General features: G+C 37.8%; 3 protein-coding genes across 3 annotated transcripts; 1 reads left to right on the top strand and 2 right to left on the bottom strand.

The window, feature by feature from the left end:
* Positions 1-431: 431 nt before the first annotated feature.
* Positions 432-1,585, bottom strand: LOC101173081 (extracellular calcium-sensing receptor-like). Its single transcript, XM_078956465.1, has 2 exons — positions 1,029-1,585; positions 432-948 (listed from the first exon to the last, which is right to left on the bottom strand). The coding sequence occupies exons 1-2, from the start codon at positions 1,557-1,559 to the stop codon at positions 649-651; spliced, it is 831 nt and encodes a 276-aa protein (XP_078812591.1). The 5' UTR covers positions 1,560-1,585; the 3' UTR covers positions 432-648.
* Positions 1,586-6,372: 4,787 nt separating this feature from the next.
* Positions 6,373-8,883, top strand: LOC110016204 (extracellular calcium-sensing receptor-like). The gene has a single exon (XM_020708217.3). It carries the CDS (start codon positions 6,490-6,492, stop codon positions 7,075-7,077), a length of 588 nt encoding a protein of 195 aa, XP_020563876.1. The 5' UTR covers positions 6,373-6,489; the 3' UTR covers positions 7,078-8,883.
* A 2,390-nt stretch (positions 8,884-11,273) lies between these two features.
* olfcn1 (olfactory receptor C family, n1) lies at positions 11,274-14,107 on the bottom strand. Its single transcript, XM_011482718.3, has 5 exons — positions 13,862-14,107; positions 12,954-13,778; positions 12,623-12,844; positions 12,372-12,495; positions 11,274-12,214 (listed from the first exon to the last, which is right to left on the bottom strand). Exons 1-5 carry the CDS (start codon positions 14,105-14,107, stop codon positions 11,274-11,276), a joined length of 2,358 nt encoding a protein of 785 aa, XP_011481020.1.
* Positions 14,108-21,452: the final 7,345 nt, after the last annotated feature.

The raw sequence follows: 21,452 nt of genomic DNA, 5'->3' as shown, positions 1-21,452 counted from the left end.
CCGGCAGGGCACAAACTGTAATAATTGATTTTTCCTCCATCATCACTTTTTCAAACGACTAGCACATCTTTGAATTAAAAGAGATGGCACCCATCTGTCACTACCAAATCTGAGTCCCTGATTGGTCAAAGTTCGACCTGGCGCAACTTGCAACACGTGTTCAATGGCTACGTGTATTTTACGTAAAGCCCAAAAATGGTCATGGAAACTTGTATAGCTACGCAAAAGCTTTAAACGTGGGAGCCCAAAATGCGCATTTACACACGTTTACATAGACTTTTTACTGTAAGTGGTTGCTTGAACACGTGTTGCCGAGGGTGGTGTGAATGAAGCTTTATACAAACTAGTGCTAAAATGTGTATTCTTTGTGTGTTCGATTAACTCTTGTAGAAAGAGTGACTACGTTACTGGATATTTGTGGGCTGTCAGTTTATAGATCCTAAAAGGTTCATGGAATGGAAGACAAGTACTTTAAATTTTAAAAGATAAAAAAACAGCAGAAGTTTTTCTTGATAGGTACTAGTTTTTCAATTACCTATACGAAGCCCATCAAGACGACTGTTGCTGTGAATTTGGCTTATACAAATAAAATTGAATTGAAAAAAAAAAGTTTAACACATCGGATCCAGTTTTTCCTGCCAACCTGACTCACCTCAATCTTAACCTACAGAACTTCAACAGCTGGTGTCTGATGAAGTTAAAAACACAGTGCGAGCAGCTTGCCTCTCTCTGATGCCCTGCCCACGTGAGCTTGTCTTCGTAGATCACCAGCTCTTCTCCAGCAGCCTTGGTTCCATCAAATAACCCTACATTGACAAACTCAATGTTCCCACTTGTGCCTTTCTGCCAGTTGATGATGTCATAGTAGGGTACAGAGTCCCCCTTCAGGTCAAAGTTGACCTCCTCCCCAGCAATATTAAACTTTACTTCTTCAATGTAATGCTGAAGCTTGAAAAAAATAAAAAAAGGTTGAATAAATACATACATGCTAAAGGCACAAGTGTTATGTTGATAATACTGGGACATACCTGCCATGGGAGCACGTTGTTGCTTTGAGCGCATGAGTTGTTTTCAAAAGGCCCCATCCCCGGCTTACACAAAAGAAGGTTATGAAGAGAATGGGCTACTGCATAAACTGCCTTGTAGACATTGTAAGCCACCCTTGGACTGGATGTGTTCATGTAGGCTGAGTGCTGGACTAATAGTATCTCCTGTCCTGTGCAGAGGGGCAACTGCGAGGCAGAGGGTGCATGTGGGCTACAACCGTATAAAGCCTCCCACAGCTCCTTCACCAGAGGATTATTTGGATAGTTTTCAGGGCTGACTGTCATCAGGTAGTCGCTGAGTCGCGAAATGTGTCCCCTTCTGATGCCGAATCCAATGGTGCCGCCCAAGAAAGGGTAATACTCACTTCCTGTGAACACTGACGCAGTGACCCAAGCTTCACTTGCCACCCACTGGATTCCAGTGATATTCTGGATCATGTAATCTCTTAGGAAAGGTGTCATTTCTCCTTCGGCTGAGAACACCACTACCACTTTTGCCAGGGAGCTTTTCATTACCTTTGACAAGGAGACATAAAGTGAAGTAAAGAGAAGTTCAATAAGGATGCAGCAAAAAAACTATTACAAATGCAGTATTTTTAATTTGATTATTTTTAGAAAAAAATGTGTAACAATAAGAAAAGCATAAAAAAAATCCAATCCCAATGAGAAAAGCATTTTAATGATCTCTCTAAACTATTGATATCTCTTCTTTGGAGAAAAACACAGGCGCCGACTTTTGACCACCGGTAAGAATGTGGGGTTCAGTGTCTTGCCCAATGACACTTCAACAAATGGGCGGGCAAGGCAGGAACCAAACTTGCGATCATCCCATCAGAGGTCTACCGCTCCACCTCTGCACTACTGCCGCCTATATATTGCATAATGATTATTATTGTGTTCTAAATTTATAAAAGCCACATGTGTAGTTTTTAATCCAAAGATAAAAAACAAACATGAAACTGGACTACTTTGACTCTACCTGCATAATCTCCAGAGCCTTCTGACGGTTGTAGAGCAGAGGGATCATTTCCTGGTACGCGACACACACTTTGGTACCCTTTAGTTCCCTCAGTAAACCCTGCAGAGCAAAGCGGCCATATTCATGGTCTCCCCGGACAACCCCCACCCATGTCCAGTTGAAGCGCACCAGCAGTTGAGCAATGGCTTTCACCTTTTCATCAAACAAATGAGATAGAATTCTTTAAAAATTTCAAAGCCTAATGATTAGGATCAGCTTAAAATATTTGACCAATCTAGTTGTCTTTAAATGACCCCAAAGGCTTTATTTTCAACTTTGCTTTATTTGTAGATGATGCATAAAGAAGACTAAAATGTTTATTTCAGCACAGAACTCTTACCTGATAGTCATCATTAGGAATTACTCTAAAAAAAGTTGGATAACTTCTTCTGTCAGTGAAACAAGCACATGAAGAAAAGTAACTAATCTGCAAAGAAGGACAAAAACAGCAACAAAATAACGAGGGTAAATACCAAATCAACATTTTGTGTATGGAAGAGGCATAGAGCATCTTTTTTTTAATATTACCATTGGGATTCTGAAGGGCTGCAGGATTCGTGAAACCACAATGGACTGTGCGGAGCCTGATTCTCCGATGACAGCGAGGAGCAGAGAAGCATCGCTGCATGTGGGAGATTCCTCCTCGCTTATCCCATTAAGCACAGCAACAGCAGCCCTTTGGCCAGTCAGTGGATATGCACATGAATCAAAGATTTTGTAGCCCAGAGTATAATTTGGCAATAACTGAGTACTTTGGTTTATCTCCTCGACTGCTAGTTTCATGGTGAGAGCCCAGCGGAAAGCCCTGGGATCAAACCTGTTCAGCAAATCAGCATAGCAAACACAAACATCAAACATGAATAAGCTTATATTGCCTAAATTACAGGTGTGAGGTTATTTACATTTCTGTGTTTAAACACAATGGTTGCATCATTTTTATTGTTGCATTTTAAATCCAAAATTAGTCTTTTTTTCATTTAAAAGGTAGCAAACAAAAAAACCAAAAGTATAATAAGCAGAAACAAAGCATCTTATGTGTGTAACAAGGATTCTTGCCTCCAAACCTGCTCTTGATTGTCACGAGTCAAAAATCTACTTCAATGGCTGAAATGTTTCAAACAACAAGTGCAATTGGAGAAAATGAGTCACCCATGCTCACCCGTTACACCTCACTGGTGGTGGCCTGTAGGTGCAGTTAAGGTCAGGCATTTCTTGGTTATAATGAAGGGGAAAGATCCCTCCAATGACATAATCACCATTGGCTGTGAAGGCTGGCTGGAAGCGGTTTTGCAGAGTACATGGTCTGACTGTGGAAGGAGCCGGAGAAGTGACGCTGAAACATTGAAAGTGTGTTAAAGTTAGGATATTGACAGAGTAAAATAAAGACAATGGAGTCAATGCAAACATGTTGAGAGGTGTCCTATAAAGGAGAGATGGTAAGGAATAGGTCCGTTTTTATAAAAAGCTTGGCTTCAATGTTAACTACAGCGAGCTTCTTGATTGGACATCAGAAACTCTGCCTACTTTATTCAAATGGATTGATTCAAAATGAACTCTGAGAAAAAAAGAACTGATAGAACATGTAGATAATTTAAATAAAAAAGATAAATGAAATTGAAGGAATAAGGATTCCTTTGGGATGAGAATAAACTTAGAAACTGTTTATTTTATTTTTCCCACCATAAGCTAGGAAAACTTTTTGATTTTTTTTGCTATATTGTTTGTTGACACTAACACTAATCTATTTCTTTGAATGAACACCCCCTTAAGAAAACAAACATACAAAAAGAATTGACTTCTTGGTTCTTCTGTTATTAGACACAGGTTATGTTTGACACATACCCGACATGTTTCGACTGACGCCTTCCGTCAGAGTTGTCCAAAAAGAATTAATGGGAAGGGAAATGTGGATTATCTGATATATATATGTATATATGTGTATGTATAGATAGATAGATAGATAGATAGATAGATAGATAGATAGATAGATAGATAGATAGATAGATAGATAGATAGATAGATAGATAGATAGATAGATAGATAGATAGATAGATAGATAGATAGATAGATAGATAGATAGATAGATAGATAGATAGATAGATAGATAGAGAAATTATTGACAATTTTGACATTTGTAGTTTTGTAGTTTTTTGGGGGTTTTCAGGCACCAGTGTAAAAGGCTGCATGGTGATGTTGTGGTTTACACTCTGGCTTTACAGTGAGAAGGCCCTGGTTCAAATCCTGGCTGGGTCTTTTCTTTGCGGATACGTTATTTAAGTGAAACTGCTTTTTCTTTGTGTTTTGATTTTTCCTTCCGCTGTCCAAAAACACGGTTCATATGTTAATTGGTATTTCTGAATTGCTCCTAGGTGTGAGTGTGTATGACTATGTGTCTCTGCAACAGACTGGTTTTCCCAGCAGTAGCTGGGTTGGCTTCAGCAGCTTTGTGAACCCAAAAAGGAAACATCAGGTTTTATAAATTGATGGATGGACAGTGTGAATGTTAACTGAAAGCACAGCCTAATAACCTAGGGCACCCTGTGGACACATAGTTCCACATTACCTCCTGGAAACTACCCAGTTTAACCTTTGGAGCATCAATGGAACATAATAAAAATATTTGGGACAAGTCAGTTTATGGTCTTCTTAAATTACTTGGAAATTACCGTTTTATAACTCTATTAAAATAATTTTCATTTTCTAGGTTTTATCTGTTTCTCACATTTGGTGTGTGTCTAATTTATGGTTGTTCATCGGCACTTTAGAAATACCAATTTAAAAAGATATTTGATCCCAGCTGGAGTCTTTCGGCATAGAAAATTTTTTTTGCCTGAGCATGCGTGTCACCTGTTGTGTAGTAGGCATTGCCCTGAGATTTGCATGTCAACTCGACTATATAATTCGGTTTTCTCCAGAAATCTGACAGTCATCTGCAAGTGTTCACAACTGCATCAAACATGGCGCTGCTGGCTGCAAATGTTCTTGCTTTTATTGGTCTTTTTACAGGACGTTTTTGCACAGCTGGTACACTGGATAGCTGTGTGTTTTTGGGAGAAAGGGAGGAATTGAGTCTGTATGAAGATGGAGACGTAGTGATAGGAGGATTGTTCCCTCTACATTTTAGTCCTGTGTCGTCTCCTCTGACATACAAAACAAAACCACCACCTAACTCATATAATTAGTGAGTTATAGATGACTGTTGTGATTTACTTAGACTTTTTTTTTATGTGTATGAGCGTGTATTAACTGTGCTCTGTTTCTCCACAGTTTCAGCTCTCGCGCCTTACGATGGATGCATACCATGAGTTTTGCAATCAAAGAAATCAACAAGCGCAATGACTTTCTGTCAAACATCACCTTGGGTTTTCACATTCGAGACAGCTGCGATGACATACCTGTGTCTTTGAAAGCAACCTTGCAGTTAGTGAATGGCCAGCCGGAGAGTAATCTCTCAACTGAGGGCGTTACAAGAAATTCGAGCATGGAAATAACAAATACTTTGGGCTGTGCCGCTGTGAACAGGAGGGTGTCCTCTGTAATCATAGGAGATGCTGGCTCTGGGGTGTCCATGGCTTTGTTAAGAAGCCTGGGTTCTTTCCATATTCCCCTGGTAAGATTTTTCGGCTGTCTTCTGTGTTGCATTTGGGTTTCTGATAGTTTAATTCCCAGCAATTTATAGGTATTCTGTCAGTGCAAATGCATCCTGGTTCTGTATGTAATCTGACACGTCTAATATTGAGGGGGTAAGCATCTTTTTAGCTTTTACAAGCTTTTTTTTATAAAGAACATATGCAACTTCCCCTTTTCAATTGCATGGGAAATTCTGCACCACTGAATGCTTTCAAAGACTAACAAAAAGGTTGTTAGCTGACATGTGATGCCTGTTTGAAACCTTTTCAGGATCCGCAGGGCTAAATATTAACTACCGTTCTGCTGTAACACTAGGTGAGCTATTTTGCATCCTGCAGCTGTCTGAGTAATCAAAAGGAGTTTCCCACCTTCATGCGCACAATGCCGAGTGATGCCTTCCAAATAAGAGCCTTGATTCAGCTGGTTAGGTATTTTGGCTGGACCTGGGTGGGAGTCATTGGTGTGGAGTCTGATTATGCCAGATTTGCTATCCAGCTTTTCCTTCAAGAATCTATGCATTATGGAGTGTGTGCTGCTTACACTAATTTCTACCCTGTAGAGCTTAACCAGCACGCTCTTGATGAGCTCCTTGATGTTATTCAGGTAATATTATTTCTGCACAGTCCTTATAGTCAGAAAGAAAAAAAAATATGATAGGTGTTTGCTCAAAAACTGTAATAAACTGACAGCATGTTATCTCCCAAACAATCTACTGTAAATGGAAGCTTGTTAAACCATAAAAACTTGGTCTACAATATAACTCTTTAATACGTTTTTTTTTTTTTTTGTATTTAGATGAAAACTTCAAAAGTGATTGTTAATTTTTCTGGGGAATCAGAAATGCAGGACATTCTGAGAGAGGTCCAGCGTCGAAATATAACAGGGCTTCAGTGGATTGCCAGTGAGGCCTGGGCCACTGCAAAATCTCTATGGGAAAAGTCTGGAAAGCTCCTTCAAGGAACATTAGGATTTGCCATCCAGAGAGCTGCTGTGATTCCGGGTTTGCACCAACATCTCACAAGTCTCTCACCGTTATCCATTCATAAAACTGCATTTTTGGACGAATTTTGGGAGGAAACGTTCAAATGTCGCCTAAATGACTCTATTAACACACATTACCATGGAGAAGATACCTACCATGACAGAAAGATGTGTAAAGGGACAGAGAAGTTTGATGATGTCTACTCTCCATATTTTGATGTAACACAACTGAGAGTGTCCTATAATGTCTACAAGGCGGTGTATCTGGTGGCTCATTCCTTGCAGGACATGAGTGATTGTAAAGATGGAAAAGGGCCTTTTCAGAACGGATCCTGTGCAAACCCAAAGAATTTCAAACCTTGGGAGGTGAAATCTGCTGTTACATTCATTAAAATGTTATGAAGCTATGAGCTTTAGATATGAAAATGAATGATTGGTGATTTGTGCTTGGATAACTTTCAATCTTTTTTTTCATCTTTTAGCTTCTCCACTATATGAAACGCACAAATTTTTCTGTTCTCGGAAAGGAAGTCAACTTTGATCAAAACGGTGACCCTATCGCATATTATGATCTCATGAACTGGCAGCAGATGTCTGATGGCTCTCTCAGTTTGGTGAAAGTAGGTTTCTACGACGCCTCTCTGCCCTCTGGACAAAACCTGGTCATAAATGACTCGATGATCCAGTGGCCTGTTGGAAAAAAGGTGTGTTCACATCAAAGTGGCTTGAGGCCATGTTCCCCTCTAAGGCTGCTCTATTCACTGTTTATTAATGGCTCAGTTAAATTGTTGCTAGAAGTTGCCAACATCATTAGATTTAGAAACATAAGGTATTACTTGGCATAATCTTAATCATCCACTGACCAAATTCATTCTTAACGCCAACATTACATACATTTATGTTTTATTAACACTTATGACCAGTTTTAGATGTGAGGAATTATTAGTATCATCTAAATTCTGAGTCTACAAAAATGAAAAAAAAAAAAAAAAGTTTTTCCTGTTGTTTTTACTTTTCATGACAATTTTTTTATACCACAGAATGATTCTATGTCATGAGTAAATGTACATATGTGAAATACTTTCATAATAACATTAAAATCAATTTTAATGTTAGAAATGTTTAAGTCCAATTGAAGCTATTTTCATTCTCTGCAACAAAAAAAGAAGGTTCAGTGTTATTCCTGAGGTGCAGAACTTTGCCCTCCAGGCTCTCCAGTCAGTTTGCAGTGAGAGCTGTCCTCCAGGTTTCCGTGTAGCCAGGAGAAAAGGGGAGCCGATCTGCTGTTACGACTGTATCCCCTGTGCTGAAGGAGAAATCAGTAATGCCACAGGTGTGGAAATATTCCTGTTTTGTACTAACCTCTGCTTTTAATGGAAACCTTGGGGACTATATATTCTATAAAAAAAACATTTTTTTTTAAAATTTGCCGTGTATTAGATACAGAATCCTTGAAGCAAGCAAAAACAAAAGGCCTTTGCTAACACTATAGTTTGATTTTCTCTACATTTTCAGATTCTCTCGAATGCTCACCCTGCTCAGAGGACACGTGGCCCAATGCTGCTCGAGATCTTTGCATCCCAAAGAGTGTTGAATTTTTGTCTTACTATGATGCTTTGGGTATTCTTCTGTGTACCACATCTGTCTTAGGAGCTTGTATGTCCTTTTTTGTGGTTATTGTATTTTTTAAATATAAAGACACACCCATAGTCCGGGCAAACAACATGGAACTCAGCTTTCTTCTTCTGGTATTTCTGGCTATCTGCTTCCTAGTGGGCTTGCTTTTTATCGGTGAGCCTTCAGACTGGCTTTGCCTCATCAAGTTTCCTGCATTTGGTATCAGTTTTGCCCTTTGCATATCGTGCCTTCTGGCAAAGACATCTGTGGTTCTCATGGCTTTTAGAGCCAGACTTCCAGGTAGTAATGTCATGAAATGGTTTGGGCCCAAGCAGCAAAGAGCAAGTGTTCTTCTTGGAACTGCTGTCCAGGTAAATTAAACTTTAAAGTTTAATAGTAAATGTGTTTTTAAGTCTCTAAAAATAATAATTGCTTTTTGTTTTCTTTTTTGAAGGTATTTGTCTGTCTGTCTTGGCTGCTCACCGCTCCCCCTCATGCCAATTATAACACAAACTACCACAGTTCCACAATCATCATCGAGTGTGTTACCGGTTCAGAAGTCGGCTTCTGGTGTGTTCTTGGATACATTGGTTTCCTCGCTTGCATGTGCCTTCTAATGGCCTTTTTGGCCCGGAAGCTGCCTGACAATTTCAATGAAGCCAAATTCATTACCTTCAGCATGTTAATATTCTTCGCTGTGTGGATAACTTTTATTCCTGTGTACATGAGCACAGTTGGAAAGTTTACTGTGGCTGTTCATGTCTTTGCAATTTTAGCCTCGACTCTTGGGCTTCTGCTTTGCATTTTTGCTCCTAAGTGTTACATCCTTTTGCTGAGACCAGATAAAAACTGCAAAAAAAAAAGTTTACAAAAGTAAAATGAAAATATACAATGACCTTACTTCAAGTTACACAAGAATACTTTGCCTTTTGTTGGTTCTTGTTGCCTTGTGTTGTAAAAAAATAAATAAAATAAACAGCATCCCAACAAGCTTCTCAATTTTAATGAGATTCTTTCTGTTCATTAGCCTACTGAGCTAATCATCCATGTTTTTTCAGCGCAACATATACATTCTGCATCAAAGAAATACTTAAATACATAAATTCAATAACTCTAAACTGATTTTAAAAGTCCCACATTTAAAAAAAATGTGCGGGTCTTAAAAGTTAAAGCCTACAATAAATACAATAAATAATGAATTTAAAAAAAAATGTTTTTTTTTTTTTTAAATAAAACCTGCTGTTAATTAACAAATCTCTATATTAAGTATAGATAAAAATATATAGCATGGGAGAATGCAAGTGTAAGGCAGTAGATCAAGATTTCTGGTTGCAAGGTTGTTGGTCCTGGCAAACGCAACAATCCTCAATCTGGTGGTGAAGATCACAGAAGAAAGAGTGAAAAGGATGACGGTAGTCTTAAAACGGACCAAAATCAGCAAAAGAAAACCTGAAATGCCATGGTAACCTTCTTCGGTTAATAAAAGGAGTGCCCATGAGTTATCAAAGAATGAGGATTGAATAAAAGTTTTCTTCTTCTTAGGCAAATAAGAATCTATGTTTGTACCGCGTTTGAAGTGCACTAAATCAACTTAAAAATTGTTCCTTTAATCATGGTTATGCCGTTTTTAGCCTAAAACGAAAAAGTTTTGCTGCAGTAGTTCATTAAAAATTGTGGGCGGTACTGTTGGCACTCATCAAACCCTGCCCAGTAAACACTCCTTCCGGTTGGCATACAGCCTTTCACACCCACAACCTAATTAACCATTAATCTTTTTAATCTATTGATATTTTTACTATTTTTATTGTTTTTAATGTGTGTGTGTTTTATGAGTGTCAGCAGATGGCCATTTTTAAATTTCCTTAGGGATTATTAAAGATTATTAAAGACCTATTCTATTCTATTCTATTCTATTCTATTCTATTCTATTCTATTCTATTCTATTCTATTCTATTCTATTCTATTCTATTCTATCAGTAGTGCAACAAATATGGCGATCACTATCGGAGCTACCCAGCAGTAAAGTTTTGAGCCAGATGGCAGTTTGGGTGAGAAATACGAATATGCACATGGATATGGTTATCTACAATAAAAATAAAATCTTATTAGAACTGATTTTTTTAATCTACACTTGATTCACAACAATATGAATAAAGAAATATAAGAAATGCTATTTTAATCTTAATTTTCTTTATGTATGTCCTCCAACAGAAAAATACTGCAAGGATATTTTAAAAACACTATTTTCATTAGAGTGGGTCTTTAAAGGTCTTTACCAAGGTGGCAAAGCTTTGGAAATATGCAGGAAATTAAAAAATAAAATTAAAAATGATTTATAAAACATGAATGAAAATCAATATAAAATATAATCCAAAGAAATAGAAAATAAAATCACAATAAGTGACCTGTAAGAGTAAAGTATTTTAAACAAGGTCAGTAGAAAAGAGCTTTGTTTTGGGTTTGGACTAAATATAGAAACAGTTGGAGAACATTTATGTAATTTTATCAGCATGAATAAGCTTCTCTAACTGTTATTTGGACAAGAGATCTCACTTTTTAAACTTTTTTTAATATACTGTTTCACTATTTGATCAAGTTATTGGATAACTAAATGCATGAATTTCGCAAGTTGTAATGACACCCCCTGATTATTCTAAAAGCATCTAACATGCAGCACGGAGAGACTCAAACCTCACTGAATAAGTCTCATTGTAAACCTTTTTTTTTAAACAAGTAAAGTTTTATTAGATTCATTTGAATTCAATTATGACAGTCTTGCATTTTGACAGAGATGCAAAAAACGCAACAAAAACACAACAATTTATTCCAATGTTTGTATTAAACAATATTTTGGGTTTTGACGGAAATTTGAAAAAGTGTATTAACCCAGACTACTTTGTTTGCTCATTGGTTATCATGCAATTATAGATTAACTTCAAAATTTTATATGATTTCAGGAGTTTTGCCCAGTTTTCCAGGCTTTACCTAAAATCTACAGAATTTTTGCGGTGTCCATACTTGTTCAAAATAGGTCCTAATACATGTGACTTGGTATTTTTCTCTGGCTTAATCAGTATTATGTAACATTTAGGTGCAAAGATGCAAATTAACAAACCAAATGTTGATGAGAGAATGGCAAATATTTCCACAGCCACAGTAAACTTTCCAGGGGAGCTGACATATGCAGGGATGAAGGTGATCCAAACGGCACAGAATATCAGCATGCTGAAGGTGATACATTTTGCTTCATTAAAGTTATCGGGCAGTTTTCTTGCAAGGAATGCAAAGACTAAACATATCACAGCTAGGACTCCTATGTATCCCAGGACTACATAAAATGCTGCCTCTGAGCCAGTGTTGCATTCTAAAATTATCTTCTTGTTACTGTATCTGAAAACCTTTTCAGGGAAAGGTGGGCTCAGGCTCAACCACAAAATACATATTACTACTTGAATCACCGTGCAGGAGCACACAATGATCCTTTGCTGTACCGGACCAAATTTCCTTGCAGCTTTATTACCAGGATGCCTGGCTTTGAAAGCTGTAACAACAACAGTAGTTTTTCCCAGGACACAGGAAATGCAGAGTGCAAATGTTATGCCAAAGGCAGTGTGGCGCAGCATGCATGTCCACAGTGTTGGCCTGCCGATGAATGTTAAAGGGCAGATAAAACACAGAAAAAGGGAAAACAACAAAAAGCAGCTGAGCTCTGAGTTGCTGGCTTTAACTACAGGTGTTTCCTTGAAGTGGATAAAAACCACCATTGTGATCAGAGAAAGAGAGGCTCCCAGCAGGGATAAAACTGTAAGAATGATTCCCATAGGTTCGGAATACGTCAGAAACTCCTTTTTCTTTGGTATGCACTCGTCTTTTCTCTCATTGGACCAGTATTCCTGTGGACAGGGTTCACAATCTGCAGCACCTATTGGATGCAAAAAAAAAAAGGCAGCTGGAAACTTGCACAGAATCAAAGAGTTCCTTAAAGTTGCAACATATCATCTGCCGTATGTACTTCAACCTAACTTAGCTGTGTTCAGTAAAACAATTGCTACAATTTACTTTAAAATTCATGCAACTACCTGTTGAGTTGGATATAGTTCCATCAGCACATGGAATGCAGTCAAAACAGCACGTGGCTTTCCCCCTAATTGAAGCTTTCCAAGTTCCAGTTGGACAAACGTCAGAGCACACCGATTTAGGAACCTGTGGAAGAAAAAAAAGGTAAAATAAACAATAAAAAAAATTCTAATTTTTACTATTTTTTTATATATTAAGTTTTAAAATTAATCATCAACAGGTAGTGCAAAAAAGCATTTTTTTTTATTGTTACCATCTGCCCTGTCATCCAAATGATCTTTTCTTCATCAATCTGAAGCTTATAATTTCCACTTTGAGTCGATATGAACTGTCCCACAGTCACATGCTGCACTTTGCCATTGTCAAGCTGCCAGTTAATAATGTCATAAGAGGCAGGAGGGTCACCATCTTCATCAAAGAAAACATTGTCCCCAAACCGATTACTGAAATTCACACGCTTTACATATTCAGTAACCTGTGAAAAAAATAAAATAAATGTGATTTTTTTTTTGTAACTGTCTCACAATCAATTACAACACACTCTAAATTATTGCAGAATTTATTTGATATATATATATATTTACCTCTTTAGGATGTATTTCTGACACGTTCATGCAGGGCCTTGCAGATTTTCTGTCAACTGATTGACAGAATACAAGCTCATGAAGAGCATGTGCAATGGCATACACAGCTTTATACACATTATAAGACACTCTAAGTTCTGTGACTTTGAAAAAAACATCCTGAGAGTTCATTAATGTCTCATTGCCTTGGCATATTTTATTTATTTCACTAGAGTCTCTGTAAATCCCAGTTGAGACTGGTCTGCAGCCGAACATGGCCTCCCAGAAATCCTTCACAAAGGCTGCATTTGGGTCTGTATAGGGATTAATCTTTCTGAGAAATGGCTGTAGATCAGGTATGGCCATCTTTTGCACAACAAATCCCAGAGTGCCACCAAAAGCAGGGAACATTTCAGGTGTTGAAGGTCGAGCTGCTGTTATCCAAGCTTCACTTGCGATCCACTGAATCCCTGTTATGTTCTGCCTCGATACCTCTTTCATTAAAGGGTAAAAATCTCCCTCAGGGACAAAAGCCAGGATGACTTTGACAGAGGACTGTTTGATCATTTCCACCACATCTAGAATTTTACTCATAGAGTATGTACGCAGGACTGTCCCCACAAAGGCAACACAAACCCCAATTTTTTGAACCTCTTCGGTGAAAGCCTGCATCCCATTTCGACCATAATCGTTGTCTGACTGTATAGCTCCAATCCACTTCCAGCCAAAGTGTTTAACCAGAGCTGCCAAAGCTTTGGCCTGGAAGTAGTCACTGGGAATCGTCCGGAAAAAGGTTGGAAATTTAGCCCTGTTACTCAGGCAGGCACATGTTGAGAAATAACTTATCTAGAAAATGAAGAATATGGATTTTTAGCACCATCCAATACATAAAAAACTGGTGGATGAAGACACCTTTTTTAACGTCTTACAATTGGTAGTTGAAATGGTCCGAGAGCTCCTGCTACAACCACGGACTGGGATGATCCAGACTCAGCAATGAGAGCAGATATAGCTGGAGGACAAGGAGATCCCATCCCTTGTAATCCACCAGCGAGTGTTAATGCTGTGCGCAAAGCATTTGTTGGCGACGCACAGGAGTCAAGGATTCTGTAACCAAGAGACACGTTGGGAAGAAAAGCAGGATCTTTGTTAATTTCTTCAATGGCAAATATCATCACTTGGGTCCACCGGAAAGCCCGTAGATCAAAACTAAAAATTTGGAGGAAAAAATTGAGAGATTAAAGGCCTAATACAAAAAAACAACAACATTTGAATATTATAATTATTTAAAAGTGCTCTGTCCTAATCATACCCTGAACAAACCGTTCCTAGAGGCTCCCTTTCAAACATTACAGTATTGCTAATCTCTTTGTTGAAAATGGGAAAAATCCCTCCAATCATTATATCACCTGGCTTGGACAAACTAGGCATATTAAAATGAGCGAATGTGTCACAGCCAGAAACTCTGCTCATGCAGAGACCATACAAATGGAGGAGAGTAAGTCGTTGCATGACTGCGCTGCATTACCAAATGAGAAGAAGCTTGCAGCCTTTATAAAAGGTGAGCAAAGCCTGAGACACTGTCATTCATGTCCCTTAAGACTTGGCAGTAGCAAACTTAAGGTACTGGCACATTAATGTGGATAAATCTCTGTGCGAGTATATAACTACTTATGCCTGTCAGAGCAATACAAGTAAACAACACTTTCCTTTAATACTGAGTTCCTTGGTTCTTTTATTGTTCATAAATCATTGCTGGTGGAGGCTCCTTATGAAAATGGCGGGTCTAGGGTGTTATGTTATGGGGGGAGCATATACTTATTTTCACTGAGATCACATTGGGTTTTGGAATTAAAACCAGATGAGGCCTAAACATTAGAATTGCCATGGACAGTATCTTTTTAATAAAGAAAGGAGCAGCTAATTTGGTATTCTTTTTAATTAGCTGCAATAACAGTTACTCTTACTTGTCCTAGTTTATACATTGGTTGTATATTATATTTGGTTCACAATAGCGAACATGTTTTTTTTTTTATGTCCATGAACCCTGGTTAACCAATTAGTTAACCCTTTAATACTGTAACTGTCGCCAGGGACAGGAAAAAACTCTCACTCTTTTCAACCGTATATAAATGTAATGAAATTTCAAAGGATTTTGAAGCTGAGAAAAGCTTTTATAGACATGCAAAACCTCATGGAAGTAAAGTGATATCTTAACCTATTACATGACGTGCACCACTCACCTAACATTAAAGGAATTGTTACCGAAGAACTGACAGATATAGATTCTTCTTGTCCTCAGCTAACATCAACAATGAACAATTCCCTTAAAGTTATTTGGCTTTGATGCATTCATTTTATTTGCCATAATGGAGCATTGTTGGATGTTGAATTTTATGCTTTTCGAGTGTTCCTGCTATTTAGAAAAAGGCAGGAAAAATCTTTACAGTGATCCCCCTTTTTTTTCTGAAAGCAGTTGCTGTGCTCCTTCAAAGTAACTTCAGAAATACATCAATATTATACATACATGTGCACATACAGCTAAATATGGTTTCAAAAATTAGTCGACATCCTTTCCCAATCCATTGAGATGAGAAGAAAAAGAAAATTGCACAGGATTTTCCTGCATGGTTTTTAGCAGTACAATTGTGTTGGTCTTTTTTTTTAGAATTTATTTTGTATGTGAGAAAACCAAGGAATTTCAGTCAACAAAAACATAGGAGCTCTCTATGTTGAACACAGTGAAATGTCTTACCAGTGAAGTGTCTCCTCTTAATGTGATGGGGAAGAAGCACATCTTTATTATCTTCCCAGAAGACTCTCAAACCTCTGAGAGCCTCAAACATTTTATTAAAGGGAAGACCAAAGCCGTCTTGTGAGGGAAGCTTTATCATGCAGACTATGTCCATAACCTTGTTTGTTCACAACCAACAGCTAATCTTAATGGATTAGCTAAGGAGTCACAATTGACTGGTAAAATAAGAACCTTTTGTCATTGATAATCCTTTTACTGGGGAGGTTGAGATATTTTGAAAAGGGTTAGAATAATAACCATTCCCTCATTACTGAAGGACCTGACTTTTATCCCAACCAATGCTCAGCTACAAACCAGAGGTCATGACTTGAAGAACCTAAAAGCTCCACATATAAGTGTCTACTGGTTTCTACATCTGGCAGGAGTTCCCAACACATTTAAAGGTCCTTCATGATCAGGACAACTTCAACAGTTCTCATGTGTTCCATCCATTGGCAACTGGTTGGTCTTAACTGTTCAACAAATGTCACAGTCTCTTTAACTTTTTGAAATGTGTCAGGACTTTGGTTCAACTTTTTCTCCAGATGCTGTTGTGAGTGTATTGTCTTAGCTCTGGCTGGCTCTATAACACAACTTTCTATCAAGAGAAAAGTTTGGATGGTTTAGTAGAGAACTACTAAAACTGCAGTTGTATCAGTGCTGCCACTATGATAAGATGACATCTTCAGTCACTTGAGGTGTTTTTGAGTGAAAGACCCACAAATGTCAGCCAACAAAGTCCACCTGTGGGGCAGCCAATATTCTGATGCATACACACAAAACAGTAAAATGGTAAATGGCATGTATTAATATGGCGCTTATTTACCTTGCTTTAAGGTAAGGCAGAATAAAGATGTGAACACACATTCACACACTGATGGCAGATCTGCTGCCTTATGCTGCATTCACACTGAATGCGATTCAAGCATCAAATTCGCATCAACAGCCTATATTTGGACGCGTGGCAAATTCGCTGCTTGACGTCTTTTAAAACAATGTGTTGATTAGCTTGTTGTGCAGTTTCTGTGTGGATCTCATTTACAATGCATGCAAGACACAGATGATGTGTATTTATTTTGAAGACTTCTGCAAAAGCATCAGTAATCACATGTCCATGTCTTGGTTATTGAGTTCATTCAGAGACCCTCCCGATAAAGTGGGCTTCGCTCCTGCTGTAGGAGCTATACCTAAATAACAGCCGCTTTCAACTGTCATTTCTCGTTTCCGTGCTCCAGTCTAATGACTTCCTGTCCTGCAGTAGCCCTAGGAGGGACAAAATAAGAATAACATTAGAGGACATTTTCATTATTGCCTCAATAATAACAAGAAAAATATAAAGTTTAAGAGGAAAATGGTTGGGTCGATCCTTCATGTTGGATTTGGACTCCATTTGCTGATCAAGTCACTGCATGTCACATTGGTTGACGTGACATATTGTCCTAACCAAAGTTCAGATTTATAACTCTGGATGTGTTTTCATGTTTACTTCGAAGCCCATCGAGACGACTGTTATTGTGATTTTGGGCTATACAAATAAAATTGAATTGAATTGAATTGAATTGAATTGAATTGTATTGAATTGAATGTGCCGTGAAACAACACCCAAATTGCGCCGTGTCGCTCAAATCGTGCTGCTGCCAGACCCATGCATTGCGCCCAACTATCAAATCGTACCTCAGATCATGTCTGTACATTAACTTAACATCAAATGTGGATGGCCCTGATGCGCAAAAGGCGTTCGGTGTGAGTGCAGCTCTACACTGGCGCCAACCCTTAACCACCAGGAACAATGTGAAGTTGAGTGTTTTGCCCAAGGACACTTTGACTCATGGACATGTCAGGAACTGAGATCGTCCGATCAGAGTAGGACTGCTGTACCTCTGCTGCTCTATATATGTGAACATTATTTAGCTCTCAAGTAATCTCATCATTCTAAATGCTTCTTTTTGTCCAAAAAGTGAAAAGGAATTGTTAGGCCACCTTTGACTGTAACTGAATGTTTCCTAGCAAGACTGAACTATTAAAACATTTCAAAGTTTGTCAAAATTATACAGTTGAATTTTGTTCTTCACGTCTTTGTTTTTTTTTTTTGCCTAATATCTATCTCAATTAAAATGACCCCAGATGGTTAGGGATTTATTGAAATATATGTACGATGTATGAATAAAGAATATAATATTAAAATCCATGAAGTGGTATTACTCGCAGATGTAGTTCTTGTGTCAAAACAACTTAACTTTGAAATGACAAGAGACAAATAAATTCATTTAGGTTTTTTGTACCAAATTTAATGTCAACATGTTCAAATCATCAAATTTTTTCAAAAAGAGTGACAAGTAAAAAATAATGAAATTAACTTTTAAAAAGACAAAGTGATAGTAATATTCAAATCAGTGTGGTAAGTGTGAAACATGTATTCAGGTTTTCAATTCTGCTGTATTTAGTTGTGATTGCCAGCTGTATTCTTTGACCTGATCTCAAAAATAAACATGTTTTCAGAGAAAATTTGTTTGTTTGTTTGTCATTACTTTTCTATAGTCATCATTTTTGACATTTTGTCTGACTCCAAATTTGCATCAGTTGCTCAAAGGAGATCTTGAGAAGTAACTTTAAATCATCCCACTGACCTCAACAACAAGTTCATATTTTTTTGCTAGTCGTGAATTCTGCAGGCACGTCACCAGCTGCAAATGAAAGAGGACACTCAGCCGGTTCATCTTAGCCTGAATAGTTTGCAGCAAAGGAGGAAAGGAGACTAACACCCAGTAGAACAAAGCCAGAAGCTCCATCTGCTCCAAATATCTCAATGTTGATCCCATCCTCTCCTCCAAGTCTATGTGTTGGGACCAATGTTTCCTGCTTTTATTTACAAAAAAAACATTGTAAATCATGCTGAACAAGAACAGTGGAACTGACAGAGTTCTTGTTTGCTGCTGTGTGAGATGACATATTTTCATGATGCTCATCACAACTCTGCCTGCAACAGCCACATGCACAGTTCTCCCCAGGGCCCAAAACAGAGAGGCTATTAATGACCTTTCTGACAGACGGTGAATGGTGATCGATGGCAAAAAACAGTGCATTATCAGGGTAAAGAGCATCACAACTGTCAATTTGCTCATACAAATAGGAATGACTTTGCTGGGTATTATCAGTGCCATTGTGCAGATATTAAGCAGTAAAGTGGCTCCCAGGAGAAGTGCACCAACACATTTGCTTTGAGGAGAAAGATCAGTCCTTTTTGATTTGTTGTTTTTGTCTGTAAATGAAACAAAATAAAAAATAAATATCCTTGTTAATTCTTTAGAAAACACTTTTTCTGCATTGACGGATGCTACGCAGACACATACCTGGTTGTGTAATGAATGCTTCATTAGTGCTGCATGTTAAATAAAACATGGAAGGTTTCTGCTGATAAGAAACAAAAAACTATGAGCTTCTGGTTCAGTTAAACACAGATTCACTATTTGCAAAAAATAAAATAAAAATGATATACATCTGCTAAAGCCAGAACTGTAAATATAATTATTATAAAAATTTTACAAAGAGAAATGAAAAGGGGATGAAATTACATGTTATTGATTTAACAGATAAAGCAAAATTAAATCATAGAAATGAAATTATATTATTATAATATTGATTTGTGCAAAGGTTCTTTCAATAATTGCATGTTTATAGTTCATGCATTTCTCTTTAGTACTCTATGTAATACTGAAACAGGTTTAGTTAACATACATGTTCTAGTTATTACACGATTAAAGCCTCATACAGGATTGGACAAACAATCTCAAGAATTTTTGTAAAAGTTCGCACACCTTACAAACACTGAGCTGAAGGGATGTTTTCCAGTGCTGCACTAGAATAAGGGCAATAATGTTGGAGCGGTGAGTCCTTGATCTCAGGAGACCAGATGGCGAGCAGACACTGTTGTAATTTAATGGCGTGGTTAGGTTATACCAGCTGATCTAGAAACAGAATATTAAACATAATATTAAACATATTCCACTATTGTTGATAGAATTTGAATGCCACACTCACCTCAGTTACCAGAAGAGTGGAGTTTGGCCCATCAGTAGGGCAATACGACACATAAGGTATGACTTCAGGCTTATGAACACATCTGCATTCTGCCTTCTTCTTTTCTGGATCTTTTCCTGTCTGAGACGTGTTCACAAACCTATTAAAGGGCATGGAGTTCAAAGATAAACTGTAAAACAAAGAAGGGTACACTGTAAGCCTGTTGTGCAAAAATCTGCTACAAGCCACTCCGTTTTCAAAGCTCTGATAGTATTTATTCAAGATCCAAATGTATAACTGTCTGACAAACAAAAACAGACTTTTAAAAGGATTTTAAACTGAAGAAAATCCAGACAATTATCATCAATCTTAGCTTTTTTTGTCCCCCAACGTGAGACAAATTTTACAGCTGGGAAATCAATTATGCTTTATTACAATTATGCTTTTATCTTAAAGAGTGTTTTGAGTTATTTAGTCTTCCCTAGAGATGATATTATTGCCAATTCAGTTGTCTTTCAATTTGACATTTGGACCTCTTTAATTCTGTTGAAATCCCTGCAGAGGAAATCATTAAATTATAGCTCAGCTGTTGATACTTACACAGAAAAATGACTATGAAATTCCTGGGTCTTCAACCACACACAACTTTTTTTTAGGAAAATAACCATGAGTACATTTGAGAAACTGTAAATTTAGTGAAAATATACGGTTACTCACCCCTGACATATGACTGTTTCTTTTGTGTTTCTGTCACGACAGACAAAACTTTGAAACGTTGCCTTTATAGGCTTTCTAGGATCAATCACACCAATCTCAGAATGCTGGTCCAGGCAGAACCATAAGCCAGATGACACAGTCCAGGTGAGAAGAGCCAAGAGGACTAATGTGGTTGATCTCATCTTAGAGCTGTGTCTGTGGCAGACGGCTGTCATGGAGGGTAGAGGGATGTATTTTATAGCGTCTTCACTGGAACAACATTGTAGGAGGAAACAATACTGACCATTCTAAGTCAACCGTTTTTTCCCGAGGGCCTGACAAATTTATGGAACTGGCAAAACACCTACCTGGAGGACAACATTTAATTTGTACAGCTTGTGAATTAAATCAAAACAATTTTGATGTTTTTTTATTCCATGCTTATTTATTGTGTATGTTCTAAATTGTTTGTTTTACTAGTTTTTCTAAGTACTATGAGCGAACCAAGAACGAACTGTGATTCCTGACAGAAATCTTTTAGTGTTGGGGATGTTAGCATCAACACATTTACCTGTAACTATCCTGAAATCCTCTGCTTGTCAAAGTGTGACTGGTTTTAATTGGATTGTGTTAGTGCCAAAATCAGCTGTCTGTTTATGTCACATACTTAATTTATCAACACCTGAATGTGACATTTATTATTAAGTTGTAGAAGCTGCAGCTCTGGGTTTTAAAGCCCTCCAACATGTATTTAAAAGGTCTTCTGGTGGAATTGGTATCATGTGAATGTTTGAAGCTTGGTGCGAATTGGTGAACATTTCACGATTTGGGCAAGAAATGGAAGCAGTTTGGTTCAATGCTAGCATCCTTGTAATGGGGGAGAGTGGCCTTGGCTTGTCTTTATTTGAAGAACAAATGCAGACGTCAGACTCGTTGCCATGGGGGGGTGTGTAGTGTGTAGGGTTATGGGGGGTGGCTGTGGGTGCGTGGCGATCTCTGGGTTGCTCAGGTCG

This window comes from Oryzias latipes, chromosome 13 (assembly GCF_053564925.1).
Source record: "Oryzias latipes strain Hd-rR chromosome 13, Olatipes_Hd-rR_3.1".
Lineage (NCBI taxonomy): Eukaryota > Metazoa > Chordata > Actinopteri > Beloniformes > Adrianichthyidae > Oryzias > Oryzias latipes.
The sequence above is the reverse complement of the archived record's forward strand: the minus strand, read 5'-3'. Positions and strand labels throughout refer to the sequence as shown.

Bases quoted from the DNA above. Each gene is read 5' to 3' on its own strand.
- LOC101173081 (XM_078956465.1), bottom strand. From the start codon at position 1,559: ATGAAAAGCTCCCTGGCAAAAGTGGTAGTGGTGTTCTCAGCCGAAGGA. The intron at 949-1,028 runs GTATGTCCCAGT...ATTTTTTTCAAG, and splicing joins ACAACGTGCTCCCATGGCAG to CTTCAGCATTACATTGAAGA.
- LOC110016204 (XM_020708217.3), top strand. From the start codon at position 6,490: ATGAAAACTTCAAAAGTGATTGTTAATTTTTCTGGGGAATCAGAAATG.
- olfcn1 (XM_011482718.3), bottom strand. From the start codon at position 14,107: ATGATATTTGCCATTGAAGAAATTAACAAAGATCCTGCTTTTCTTCCC. The intron at 12,496-12,622 runs GTAACAATAAAA...TTTCTTCCACAG, and splicing joins TTTGGATGACAGGGCAGATG to GTTCCTAAATCGGTGTGCTC. The intron at 12,215-12,371 runs GTAGTTGCATGA...TGCATCCAATAG, and splicing joins AACTATATCCAACTCAACAG to GTGCTGCAGATTGTGAACCC.